Source organism: Lottia gigantea (assembly GCF_000327385.1).
Source record: "Lottia gigantea unplaced genomic scaffold LOTGIsca_45, whole genome shotgun sequence".
In the NCBI taxonomy this organism is placed as follows: Eukaryota; Metazoa; Mollusca; class Gastropoda; family Lottiidae; genus Lottia; species Lottia gigantea.
Window position 1 is genome coordinate 1,471,289 of NW_008709577.1, and position 14,721 is coordinate 1,486,009.

At 30.5% G+C, this 14,721-nt stretch overlaps 1 protein-coding gene across 1 annotated transcript; it reads right to left on the bottom strand.

The window, feature by feature from the left end:
• Nucleotides 1-9,106: 9,106 nt before the first annotated feature.
• LOTGIDRAFT_192298 (hypothetical protein) lies at nucleotides 9,107-14,540 on the bottom strand. The gene is made up of 15 exons (XM_009060979.1): nucleotides 14,494-14,540; nucleotides 13,929-13,981; nucleotides 13,601-13,656; nucleotides 13,224-13,258; nucleotides 12,970-13,039; nucleotides 12,730-12,818; nucleotides 12,191-12,377; nucleotides 11,843-11,911; nucleotides 11,465-11,542; nucleotides 10,952-11,031; nucleotides 10,704-10,820; nucleotides 10,379-10,430; nucleotides 9,942-10,034; nucleotides 9,675-9,773; nucleotides 9,107-9,428 (listed from the first exon to the last, which is right to left on the bottom strand). Exons 2-14 carry the CDS (start codon nucleotides 13,975-13,977, stop codon nucleotides 9,696-9,698), a joined length of 1,053 nt encoding a protein of 350 aa, XP_009059227.1. The 5' UTR covers nucleotides 13,978-13,981; nucleotides 14,494-14,540; the 3' UTR covers nucleotides 9,107-9,428; nucleotides 9,675-9,695.
• Between the last annotated feature and the right edge of the window lie 181 nt (nucleotides 14,541-14,721).

Here is a 14,721-nt window from a genome sequence, read left to right on the forward strand (position 1 = left end):
AATAATAAATAAATATGTTTACATTGCGCCTTAGGGGCTCCGTACCAAAGAGTTAGAGGTATAATAATATATTTAAATTATCACAGTCTATTGCTAATAATTTAATTATAATAATAGTTAGTTCATATACTGTACTGATTTATTATTCACAGTCTAATTAGTACATAAAACACACTAATTAATTACTCAGAAAATACTCGTTAAAATAATTATCACTTCCAGCATTTCATATATCACAAAGTCGGGAGACAAATACTAGATATTATTAGTCTGATGTGTGGGCGTGAGAGTGGGGTCATTATGGTCTTCAAAATAAATGCCACATCATACTGAGTGGGCAAATTTTCCAAAACTGAGTAACTGTCATAGGTTCAGGTTAGGTCATAACAGCTGATCATTACAAGACAATCTTCATAAATTCCATACAAAACACCTACCACATAATTCCTACCAGATAAACACTTATCTCAATTATACTTTACATTAAATTGATATAATAGCTTCATTCATGTACATAATTTCAAATTGTGGAGAAGATTGCGCATTTACCTAAAGCATTTTAATAACTAACACTGTTTGATGTTTTTTATTATGCAGATGTTACAATATTTAAGTTTTACATACCTTATTTAGAATATTCGGTACTAATGATCCTTAAATGTCCTATGTTATTATCAGTGATATAAAACTTTTTAGAACTATCTCTTTAAGAAAATATAATAATGTCAAAGTAAAGTCAACAGTTGTTACTGATTTCAGCTGTTATACATTTATATTCACATTTAACCCAAGACAATTGACTGACCATTGAACAGTTTAGATTGTTGGAGAGACACAACAAAACAATTTAGTTGGAGGGACACAACAAATCAATTTAGTCTATCTCTTACCGTATATTCAACTTTTTTCTGACCATTGCTAAATATCAAAGAATGATATTATGTAGAGTATAAACAGACCAATTCAACCTTTTCCAACTGCCTTTTGGGATGGTCTTATTTTACAAATTCCTTTACAAATTATAGTTAAACCTATAATTGTGTTAGTCTGGAAAGGTATTGTTCCACAATGCTCATAATAACAATAGAATGTTAAAATACTTGTTATTCGTCAATCTTGTGGCTCTAGTATTTCCTGTATATTTGGATCATATCATTCTGTATGGCCACAACTATCTTAGTTCTTAGCTATCAAAGATCATAACTTATATCATCTTACAAGGGTAAGGAAATACATATAAGTATTCTTAAAGTATTGAGAACATCTTAATACTTGGGATAATGCTTAAATAATTTTAATTTTTCCAAGATATCCCTGAAGTTTTTTGTCTCAGACTAACCCTCGACATAATCCTGTGTCTGAGAATGGACACAATTTATTTATCAAGATCTTTTATACTTCAGTCATAATTAGTCATAACAAACTATATCAAAGACACAGAAAAATGTTCTTCTGTACCGGTACATACAAAATATTTTTTAAGCTAATGTAGAATATATGAGCCATTTTCTTTTTGTCATACCAAGATGACTCTAGCTACTATAATTTTCTAATTATACTATTTTCTTCATCATAAAATTCAAATAGATTATTTACAAGGTATAATTTCAAAATATATATCAAATAAGTGAAAGAAAATGCTTTACTGATATCAAACAAAGTTCACTCGAAACTAAAATTGACAACTTCCATGTTTAGAATAGTTCAAAGCCTACCTTGTGGAAAATTTATAACAAATAATTCCTTAGAGACATACTCCTATTCCTGATACGACATAAGCTGGCTGAAACTTTGTCAACATCCACACAAATATTACATTATAACATAAGAGTTTTGATGAAGTCTGAAAGCCTTCTATTAAGAAACATAGTTAATCATCTAGCCATTGTGGACTAGTCTATCCATTAGCCTGTACTATTTATAAGCTAAATATATGTATAAAATATAAAAGAGACTTTACTAGCATCAATCAAGTCTATCTATGTAGGAGATAAAATGTTGAAATCAATAATGGAAGAGATGAGAGGAAACTATTGGAAAGTATCTTGTATTTGTAGATATAGCTTACTATTACTGACACCATTAACCTTCCCCATAAACATTGACCTAATTTACCATTCCCCCACATGTTTGAATAATTTTCTATAGATATATATCTTCTCAGTAGGATAAATTTTACAGAAATTTCTTCTTAAAACTATTCTATGAATATTTTCAAATAGAATAAATTTTACATTTTTTTCTCAGAAAGTCTTCAACATTAACTAATTCTCAAGAATTTTTTTTTTCATGGTAGATAAATTGACATAATGTTTACAAAACTTCTATCCTATTTCAAACTAAACTGAATATTGTGAAGTGTTTTCAAAGTAGTAGAGCACAGCACAACCTAATGGACTAACTAAAATTAGGCCATATCAGCTGTTTAAATGAATAATTAGAGGTCTAGTTCAGTCTCTGTGATATTTATATAACTAGCAATGATGGTTCAATATTAGAATACTTCAGTCTTGCTATTTCCCACTTTACTTCACTAATTGAAGTCTGGATATGTTGTAGAAGAGTAAAGCAAACAATTAGAGTGTGTCCAAAAATAACTCAGAAATGACCCAAAATATAAAGAACAGGTCTAGATGAATCTGTCATCAGCCATATTTATGCTTTAGGCTAATTGAACTCCATTCAATGCAGTAATTCATTCAGACCTCATTTAGGAAGGTTCCAATGGTGAATACATTTAAAAATGTAAATTGAAATTTTCTTATAATTTAATCTATGAAGGTTTTGGAATAATTTTAGCTAGACCATCACATAATTGTCAATTTTAACCCAATTCTTTTTAAATTTTCGGCAAATGTTTCAGATATTTTATCAACTACCTAAATATTGTGTGATGTGTTTGGTCACTCCATATATTTAGGTTAAAGGTTACAGACAACAAGGAAATGAAATGGACAGTTTGTCAAGTCATTGAGTTAAATTTATAGATATAAGAAATGTTAAAACAGCTTGATTTCAGGATGTTAGAAAATATTACTCACTCTATACAAGGTATTCATTTGTTTAAAGATAGTTTTTCTTTTTTCAACATTATTTTTCAGTATTTTTCAACCGTTCTTTTCTTAACAGTTCATAAATAGTGATCAGTAATAATCAGTAACCAAACATCTATACTAGTCAATGCAAAGCATGAATGTATTCTTTTAATATTTCTCAGAACTCAACCATATCAACATTAAGCCTGGGTCAGTGCTTTCTGTTGAAGAGTAACATGCTATGTTTCAACCACTCTAGACTTACTCTATCTGATTTTTGTCCTAACCATTCAAAACAAGAAATAGGACCCTTGGTCAAGTTCATACAAAAACTCATAGTATTGAAGCTACAGTACCATTTGAAATGGCTTGCAAATGGAATTCCAAGAATGTAGACCATAGATGGAACACAGTCTTCGATAAGTCACACCCTATTGATTACTATATATTTATTGACATCATCAATATTGTGGAAACCTGAAGGAGATGAGGTAAGCTTGAGGTATGAATCATGTCAGTAACAGGTAGATGACTGATGTCTAGTAATTAATCAATATATACTCCTCTCCTCATATCAATATACCTGACAGATAGTATGACTAGCTATATGACAATGACATTTTCACCATGCAGTCATATTATCATACTCTCTAGATAACTCAAATAGATAATAGATACAAATATGTGTCAATCAATTGAATAGCAAACTATTTCGCATATCAAATTAATCTTCCAACTTGAATAGATGGGGAGTTAACCACCAGAGAATAAACCACCAATTATCAGAAATGTTCCTAGCAATGAACATTAAATAAATCAACAATATCTGACTGACCTAAAACTGAAAATACAATTCCCTACTGATTGTGACTTATGTATATGGGTCACTTTCAGATGCTGCTTGCTATACTTACACATATGTGTACATAACATTATGCAGAAAGGTGTGGTATTCATTATTATTGACTTGCAAACAAGTTCAGTTCACCTGAACTGGATACTGTACACAAGAGCTTTTAGTGAGTTATATAATATAGGGGGGATTGACCATTATCATTAATCAGGTTTATATTGATCAAAATAGTTTTTATTATTATATAGCTTTGTATAATAGCTCCAAACATTCTATTCAAATGAATATATTCTTTCCACTTACTAAATTCATTACTTTCTTCAAACTTGCCTCAATTATAGAATTTGAAACTTTATTGCATACACTGGGTTCTATATCATTTACTTATGTAAATGTTTTTATTAAAAGTATACATTGCTATCAAAATTAATTTGGGTTTGCCTAGAATCATGTTAGACAAGCACAAAGAAATCTTTTATTTGTATAAATATCTTAATTTATTTATGGCCATTTATATAAATAATGAATTAAACTTGTGTTTTATCACCATAAGTCAAGGTCAAAGATAAGAAAAGACCTAATTAGAAGTCATGTTTTTTGTTTATCTTATCTTAGAAATTCAGCATAAATATAATCAAGTCAATTAAAGAAAACAGTAATATATATACAGTTCTCAATAAGGGAATATACCCACCAGTGAAAATTCTTCAGTAATTTTTTTCTCATTTGAAAATTATGTTTACTCTACCATATTCAAAATCTATTTAATAGAATACAAAACCTTTAAATAAACACTTCACTACTTACTTTGATCTGCGGTTTCTCTCCCTCTCCATCTTGTAAGTTTAATCTCTATTTAATCCAAAAACAAGTACGAAAACAATTAAATATCGAAAAAAAACACAACTTCACCAAAAACTGTAATGGGTGAACAATATGGCTGCCACAAGCTTAGTTGGTAGATAAGGTTTATATTTGAAGAGAAGTTTAACATGAAAAGTTGACAAGCTGGTAGAGTTAAAGTCAGTCACCTGAGTCAGGTAACAGTAGAATGTAGAGTAGAAGTAGGTTGGGTCTAATCAATGTCAATACAGTATATCACCTATTAATCACACCAATACTGTAAACACACCTAGTCCTTCTATATTAATCTACAGTACTAATTTAATACTAAACTTCCTCTACTAACTTCTTCTATAGTCACATCAATTATACACAAACACAAACTTAATTTATTCAGCTGTGACGTAGCCACCTGTAAGACACCAATAAAGTATTGAGTCAAACTAAGAACACCACCAGCCACAGCAACTGTTAGGTGGTTTTTACCTCCTTGTCTCTCTTCTTTACCTCGAACTGACCCTCTATCTCTGTTTAATGATAATTATACAATTCATTGGCTGTCCACCAACTATTATCTATTAGACAGTTATAAAGAGACAAGTTTGGTGTCTTGTTCAGCCCCTACAGCTTATCTAGGTTTCCTCTATTGTTCTAGGTCAAGCTTGGAGAAGCACACACAATATAACCTCTATACACATTTGAACTAAATACCACACATTCTTTTTAAAGAGAACATTATGCAGGCTATTTTAACACATTTCTCATGAGAATTTTACATATTAATATGTAATTTTATCTGATCTAAACCAGAGAGTTCAAATCAAAAATGGAAATTGTTCTAAATAAAAGTGTTCTGTATGAAAAAGAAAGCAGATTTTGGTTTTTGGTCAGTAATATTATGTATAGGGTTGTGTTTAGTCATGCTCAAGTAGTAAGTAGGAGGTCCCAAACCAATGATAAATACCAGTCCATAGCCTGTAGGTAAATGTTTGTCAGTTAAGGAAAAGCTGGGGAGATTATGAGTTACAATTCATTTTAACATGAATATTTAGTTTGTGGGACAATTCAGTAGGTAATAAATATTATTAAATTATCCATATTTTGCAATATTTCTACTTCTTTAATAGTTGATTTCAGACAAACTTTAACTAATTGTAATTCATTATCTACAGGAATGTTTTCAAGTGTATTGCTTTAAAAGTCAGAACAATTCTACATTTTAACAACTAGTGGACCTTGTGTGAGCTTTTAACGAATAAATTATACAATGTCTGGGATATAAGGTTTTCTCTGAATGCATAATACACTGGTAGCAGTCAAATATGAAGGTGACGTTTATTCTGTTATTGAAATAATTAATTATCTATCAGACAAGAAAAACTGAGATCACATATTATGTAAAGATATGCAAGTCAAGCCATAGCCACAAATAACCAGCAGACATCATATCTCTGGCACCAATCAATTGTATATGAAATCTTTGCCCTTTTATGCGATGTGTTACAACTACAAATTTTCAATTGGATAATAAATGAAATGAAACGACTGACAAAATAAGATACGCAGCGTGATTTATAGCTAAAAGTCACTGAAATAACATAAGAATATGGTCCACTTTGTGTTCCATAGAAATTTTCTGCTAACACAGAATCCGCTAGTTGATCACGTGACTTCATTCGTTGGATTACATTCTAGCAGATGACACTTGGAATTCCAATTAAAGCTTGGGATTATAAGGAAATTCGGCGGATAAAAAATGGTGACGTTTGGTAATAAGTGAAATCCGCCATTTTGTATTTGTGAAAGTATACATTAATACATTTTACCTTGCTTGAAACTACTGGATTCATTCTACTAGCTGACATTGTAGACAAAACCCATGTTTATCAAAACAAACTAATGCGGAGGTCGCGCAAGGTCGCTCATGTAAATTATTAATCCTTTCCGGAAATCCACGAATAATAGGTTTCCACGAAATTAGGTTACTTGACTGTACTGATAGTTTTAGAATGTCTTTGCGTCGTTAATATATGCTTTTTTGTAAGTTTACATTTCCCTCGTAGAAATTTCAACCCCAAAAAGTCACAAATTTAGTGAAAATGGGCCTCTGTAAATTTTGAAGACATAATGTCTGCGGATGTTTATATTTTTATCAAAGCAAAAACATTTTAAGACTAACAGTACCATTTTGAGGCGAACAGTACCATTTTGAGGCTAACAGTACCATTTTGAGGCTGATATTCCAATTCTAATAAAATAATGGAAAAACTTCTTAATTTGCTCAGACAATAAATGGTCATTTTGGACCCAAATGCCCTTTTTTCTAATAAGTTAAGTCCAAAAATCAAAAGAATTGAGTGGGAATATAATAAGCAATACTAAATTTCTAACCAACTGTTCAAATTAAACTCGTTCAAGCTTGGACAGAATGTCCCATATCACCCCTATTAACTGCAACAACGTTATACTATTATAGTACAATGTAAGCCTAATATAAAAGAATTTATCTATATTAGATATCCACGTAAATAAATCAAATATCAAAGATTTAGAAAAGGAGAGAATCGGGGATAACATCACACGTGGAATGCTTAGGTAAACAGTATTCCTCGTCTTATCAGTTATTGACATGCGTAGCGTCTTGATCAGCCAGTCAGCCATTTTTATCCAACTACTGAATTCAAAGCGATACAGCTCTCATTCTGACACAGATTCATCGATTAAAATATGTTCTTTCGACATGTTTCTAAAAATGATATTTATAATTAAACACCTACCGTAGTTTATTCCTGTTGTTCGGATGTATAAACTCCTTTTAACGTGGTTGAATTCTGTGTCAAAATTGTCATTTGATCATTTTCTGACAATTCCACTCAGAAAGTTCGGTCCTGTTTTATCATGAATCGAGTTTACTTGGTGCAAACCACGTTGTCAGTTTCTAAATTTATTCAATATTTCACAAGAACAGAAGTAACACTGCTACAAATTCCTTAGAACCCTTCAAACAACTTGCGTAATATACTTAAATTTACAATAAAATTACCTCTATGAAAGGACATAATTTATCTGGTTCGATACGTAATCAAACAGCTCAAGGTACACTCCCGTGACTTCCGTTTACGCGCATGTGCATACCTTCAGAACTCAGTCTAAGAGCCCCGCCTACAGTCTTTGTGCCATTCCTGTAGTGCTTCCAACTTCCACATAATTGAATAGAAATCTCACAGTTGAATTCAAGCGTACTTTCTATTCAGAATTAAATGAGGAAAATGTATAAAATTATACAACATTGTATTAATTTGTATTTTATCATATAATTCTGTCAGAAATAATTTTGATACTACTACTGACAGAACTTTTTAAGTTTAAGAAAGCTATGGTCTTGATAATGAAATTGTTATCATTTAAACTTTAAATAGGATGCTAATAATGATTTTACAAGAGGGGGGTCTTGCTGACAAAAGAGAATTCTGTGATTATTTTAAATAGACCATTCAATCTAGAACTCCCTCTTGATTGTAAAATTTGTATTGAAAATGCCTTTTTATGACATGATTATAGGAGAATCAAGTAAAGCCCAGAGCGAGTTTCTAATGAAATCCAGAATAAATGAGAAGGTTTGAATGGTTTTAAGTGGAATATAATGTTAAGGCCAATGTGAGTGTTTAGTAGATGCATACCATTGTGAGCTATTGGTTTAAACCAGTACAATTGTTGAGAGGAATCCAATATAATCACAAATTTGAGAATCCAGTAAAAGTATCAATGTGAGTTTTGATGGAATATATTACAAGCATCTGTGAGAGTTTTGAATGGAATCAAGTATTAGTTTTGAGTTGAATCTAGTTTAAGGCCCAGTGTGAGTGTTTAGTAGAATGTACCATTGTGAGCGTGGAATCCAGTTCAAGTATCAGCATGGGTTTTGAGTTGAGTTTTTAGCATCCTGACTCTTTGAGACTTTCAACAAATGCCAAGTAGACAAACCCAATTGCATATTGGTATCCTAGAAATGTAAGCATGCCCATTCTTGCTAGTTATACCCCCAAGCTAATTGGTTGTTAGTTTGTACTTCAGTAGAATCATCATCTTATAATATTGGTGTGTAATAAATATACTATATGATCAAATGTAATGAGGACTCTCCAAATAAGATATACATTATTGAATGTGTGACCAAATTCTCCAAACTTTCAAAAATAATGAATGGTAAACAGAAGCAATCATAGGATTTTGATTTGTTAAAATTGGGGACATTATCTTCTGATTGCACTATTCATTCAGATTTTCTGTCTGCAGGACCTTCTATAAACTGTACAATCCAGTAGTAATAATGCCAATAATCACATTTTCTGGAAATACAGGAACTCCAGATGAGGAAAGAAAATTTGAATAAGTCAAAAAGGACCTATAAGTGTCACTAATTTGCTAGTGAAGTCTAATATTTTAGCAGTTGCAAAGGCAATAATCCACAGTTTTAGCTCCAAATCATTTTATCAACCATCATTGTCATGATATGTGAGAACATTTATTATGATAGCATGGAATACATTAATCTACATCTATATTTATTTACATTCATAACAAAACAAGTTTTACAAATAATAGAGTGTGAAATAGATAAAATAAATAAATTGGTGACAGTTGAATCTATCAATCTGCTAAAGTGTTGGACGGAATGTGGTTATGTACACCAGAATCTAAAATAAAATTATCTCTGTAAAAGATTATACATGTATTAATAATCCAAGATAGGAAATCTATCAACTCACAATTTCTTTCAAATCTTCAATAGTATATATACAGTACACATGTATAAGAGTAAAATGACCATAGTATTGTCAAGAAGTAAACTTGAGTTCAATTCAAGATTTCAACATATAATTTCACATTTGCTTTTGATACCAATTTTTAAGACAAAAGAATGTGAAATAGGTGAACTCTACCTTTATATTGTATAATTAATATTAAACATATACTTCATAACCATTTGATTTGTTTTCTTTCGCTCTTCTTTCAGATATTCTTCTATAGTTCTCTAATTCCTGTAAATTATATAAACTGATACTAACTAAACAACGGGATAGAGAACCTGATACAAACTAATGCTAGTGGATAACAACTTGCTGATACGTTTTTCAAATATCTATTGTTCAGAAATATATATTTGGTTTGTGAAGCTTTAAGATTGTAAGAATAAGAAATCAACTGACCCCATCCTTTTGTGATCTAAGAGCATCTATAGCATGTTCTGCAAACTGAACATCTTTAGCAGGATCCTTTACAGTAGCAGGATTATTGGTATTCTAAAAAACAAAAAGTTCTTAGCTGAATAATGTTGCAAATATGGGGAGATTTATTTCCTGAATATCTGACTTGAGTAACCTACAACAGTATAAAAGAAAAGTTGTGGGGATTTCAGAACAGGTGGAACAAGGGAGGTAATCTTATCTAATGTCGAAATTTGGTGAAATCTGCACATTATTGAATAGATGGATATGGATGATGCCCAATTCAGTGTGCAATGAGGGAAAATTACCACGACAGGCTATCAACAGGATATCCCATCTCAAAGACAAATGAAGACATCCAGAGACAACCACAGGTCATCTCAATCAGTCTATGATTAAGAAAATTATAATAATTATACCTCTTGAGGAAAATATCCTGTGAATGCCACTTTCCATAATTCCATTGGATTCCTAAATGAATAAATTATTCATCATAGGTAATTATAATAACCTGTCAATCACATCTTTTTAAAGATAGTTTCAAAAACTTACTTTATTTTACATAACATATCTTAAAAGAGAGAGCCTTACTTTTACTGCAGATACCTGGCTTTGTCATTCATTTGATTTTGAATGTTCCAGAATGGTTGTATGACTAATTTCATATCTATCTCATTGATTGTGCATATAAATTGTGAATACATACGGGTACATGCTGTTTCTTATAGGTAATTTTTTACTTACTTGGCATGTACACGACCTATATCTTGTTCTGATAATGGTGGATTACCAATTTGTTGTAAGGAATCTTGACCTACTGGAACATGAATTGGCTTGTTTAAATCTATCTGCATATTTTTACTGAAACGAATAAATGAGGCAAAAATAATAATGTAGTGGATAAAATCAATACAAAAAAAAAAATGATAACAATGAAAAGTGTAGACATTGAAGATTTTTAAGCAAGATTATAACATCCTCTGATTACTTACCTTGCTGTAGTATCAAATAGATGATGACTTATCAAGGCTCTTGTCTTTGCTACAAGTTGTTCTTGTTTGGTGCTGAAAAACTAAGAATTAATACAATATACAATTAGATGAAAAGAAGGCTATACAATAATATTTCATGAGTAATGTTGGCAGTGAATTCATTTAACAGACAACGTTTAATGTCTTATTATCTCCCTTTGACTACAAAAAATGAAGAGACACAGGTTCATGCAGGATTTTCATTTACGCTTTAACAGTTTACATATGGAAGGAAGTTGCCTCCAAATAATAAGGTTCTTTGTCACCAGCTTTCAAATAATTTTATATACAGTCAAATTTGTACATGAGCCACTCTGCTTGGTTGATAACATTCAAATTGACATTTCCTAGGAACATATTACTTTCTGACAACAGGTTCTTGGTTGGACATTATAAGTTAATTATGTGAAAATTTACTATCTCAACACTATGGTCATAGACTGTGTGAAATAATTGATATACTAATATTTATACCTGTAAAGTGGCACCGTTTGTATGAGCCACAAATCGTAATGTTTTAGTTATCACCTTTCTTTTCTCAGAATCCATGTCCTGCAAAATAACATGTATAAGGTACATTTTTACATTATTTACTGACCTTGTTATAGAAATATGTTATGTCACTGGAGTATTAAGACAGCCAAACCAAAAACATGTGAATTAATTAATTGCTAAGGTAGAATCTTAAATCAATTTGTAGCATAAATCATTTATCAAAATCAAATCTTTTATATTATAGACAAAATTTCCACTGATCGTACATCATTAGTATTTTCAATTCAATTTTCAATACCAACTACCAAATAATGAAAATTCAAGACCACTTTAGTATGAAAAGGAATGGACCCTTACCTGAAAGATATCATATTTGGATCCAACTATAACTGTAGGTATCAATAATGGATCTAACATATTCTTATCCTATAATATAAAAACATTGTTTTATTTATCATTCTGTTTCAATCAAAGTAGACCATATCACTACTTAGTAAAATTTAAAAACATTAACTAGAACAGTCAGAGCCATGTCCTCCATTTTCGTTTTTAAGTTCTGAAAAGACCATAGATGTACATAAATACTGTGAACCAACAGCTGAACTACATTGCAAGAATGTCCTATTCAAAAGACAAGGTTATTAAAAAATATTGCTCTCTTTCCATTCAATCATTCAAAATGTAATATCAGGACATTAGACTTACTGGATGTTCTTCACCAACTCTTTCCCAAGCTTTTTTCTGAAGAATTTCTTTTATATCAGGTTTTTCTGATTTCATATCACTTATACATTGAGATATTTTAGATCGAGCAGCAAGTAACAAAGTTTCTAATGTACACCACATTTCAGTAGGTGTAGATAAATCTAAAACTAGAAATAGGCTTGTATGTCTGAAATATTAAATAAAAATAATATGGAGAGATGCAAATCTATTTTGTTTTTTATTGAAATTACAAACACGAACGTAGTTCACAGCCATTTTGAATCACTACCTGAAAGTCAAATTTTTAATAACGGTATAATATTTCAATAAACAAGTCTTTGTTAAAATATTATAACTTTTTTTTAAACTTTCAACTTATTAAGTCCAGGTAGAGATTCAAAATTGTTGTGAACTACGTTCTTGTGTGTTATTTCCATGTTAGAACCATATGTAGTTTCGTATGAAGCACAAGCTTCACCAAATATTCTAAAAAGAATTCAATCTGTTTAATATATCAAAGTTAGATAATGTTTACTTACAAAACAGTTTTTGGATTCAATGGAATATCCATCAATTTAGTTAACCAAGTTCCACCACCAAGTTCCCAAATATGACCAACATCCTTTGCCTGTAAAAAAACATTTTTTTATTTTAAACATTTGGATTCTGTTCTATTTTTTTTTTATTATTAAATATGAATTCTTTAATTTTCTGACAAGAATATCTAAAACAAAATGATCATATGAAAGGATAATAGAAATAATATATAAGTTTCTTACTATATTATGACCTTTAGCTCTTCTGCCAAATGTATATTCTAAGGCAACAGTAGGTTTGGGAGCCTCATCCCTAAAATGAAACCATAATAATATATACCGGGTAGCTAAATGATCTGCCAGCTTCCAAAGGTTAAAAATTATGAACTTTCCAGCTCTCATAACAACTTCAACTTGTTCAAATCACACAAATATTTTTTGATGAAAATTAACAACTTCTTTTTTACATTAATTAGAATGATCAGTAATAGACTTACCTGTCCAAAAATCTTAATATGATAGAAGTCTTTCCCTGAAATCATTCAGTGTATAACTTTATGACAAAAGATATAAATTACTAGTAAAACTAGCAGGCCTATGAGAATGAAAAAAAGTGATATATATTATCCTTTCCAAAGAGTTATATTTATCAAAGAGCAGCTATGAGAACTGTCCTAAAAGGATGCAGAGTGGTATTATGTGTTACAGTAGAGTGAGTATGTAAAGTGTAGGTCTATAACTAATTTCTATCATATCAAATCAGATTAAAAAGAATGAAAACAACCTTTGCCATATGAATTTATGCACAGCGATAGTCAAACACATTACAAGTAAGGAAATAAGCCCACTAAAATAATAAAATCCAAATACTTACTGAATTTTTACTTCCACAAATCAAAACAGCAGATTCTTCAGAAGGCTGATTTTCTTCTGCAAGATAATTAGAAATAAATGAGCTACTTGATATCATGAACAAACTTCATTATTAGGTCATGGTTTACATGACTTGATAATCATTGATGTCCCATCTTACCATTTAAGTGTATGAAGTTTGAAGACTTATCAAATTGCTAAGGCAATAAATTAAAACTATTCCAGATTAAACGATTTTGTACAAAACAAATTCCTATAGGTATTATCAAATAACCTACCACTACAAAAAATAATTTAGATTTATAGATATAAGGCAAAATTAATTTTACCTTTGTTTCGTTCTTGTTCCAAAGCTAAATCCCACAAGTTTTTATCCATTTTCCTAAATGAACAAAATATATGATCAATATTAAAGTCATATGATTCAACTAAAAGAGCTCCTATGAAACCAAAAGGATTCCACAAAGGGACAGAATCGCCATTCGTTTGAGACCAATCATACCTAAGTCTCAGACAGGAGATTTTTTTTAAATAAGATAATCAGTAATACTAACAGTGTTCAAAGCCTCTTGTCAAAATTTGAGCTTTCAAATCCTTGTGTGTCCAGAATTATTTAAAGGTGGGACTGTAATGGGATATGGGTTGACTATAACCCTTCTTACTTATCAATCCATTACCTCTATCAGTGACTTAGTAGGCCTTGCAAGAGAAGTAATTAAGTAAGCCTATTAAAGTATTATCATCAGTTAGGTTCATCATAACTAAAATAAATCATGATAAGTAAAAAATTTCCACTGGCAATAATTGAATATGTTGTCAATGGTTGCTCAATACATCATGTAAGACATACCGAACCACATTTGAAAGATAAGAGATCAAACAGGATATACGAACAGTTTTTCTACCGTTAAATGAAACTGTTTTTTTTTTCTAGTTTTATGATTTTGTTTACCTTAGGAATTTCGTACCGGAAGTACATGGTCCGTACAATTACGAACAAACTAAAACACCGCGAATGTAAACTATTATTGAATTATAATGATTTATTTCAAAAAATAATGTTTCAAATATATTAGTCAAACTTTATCTGAACATTTCTCACATTGTTAAGCATAAAACATA

Excerpts from the sequence above, each read along its gene's own strand:
- LOTGIDRAFT_192298 (XM_009060979.1), bottom strand. The coding sequence starts at position 13,977 with ATGGATAAAAACTTGTGGGATTTAGCTTTGGAACAAGAACGAAACAAA. Across the intron at positions 11,543-11,842 it reads CCAAATATGATATCTTTCAG|GACATGGATTCTGAGAAAAG; the intron begins GTAAGGGTCCAT and ends GTTATTTTGCAG. Across the intron at positions 11,032-11,464 it reads CAAACGGTGCCACTTTACAG|TTTTTCAGCACCAAACAAGA; the intron begins GTATAAATATTA and ends ATTAATTCTTAG.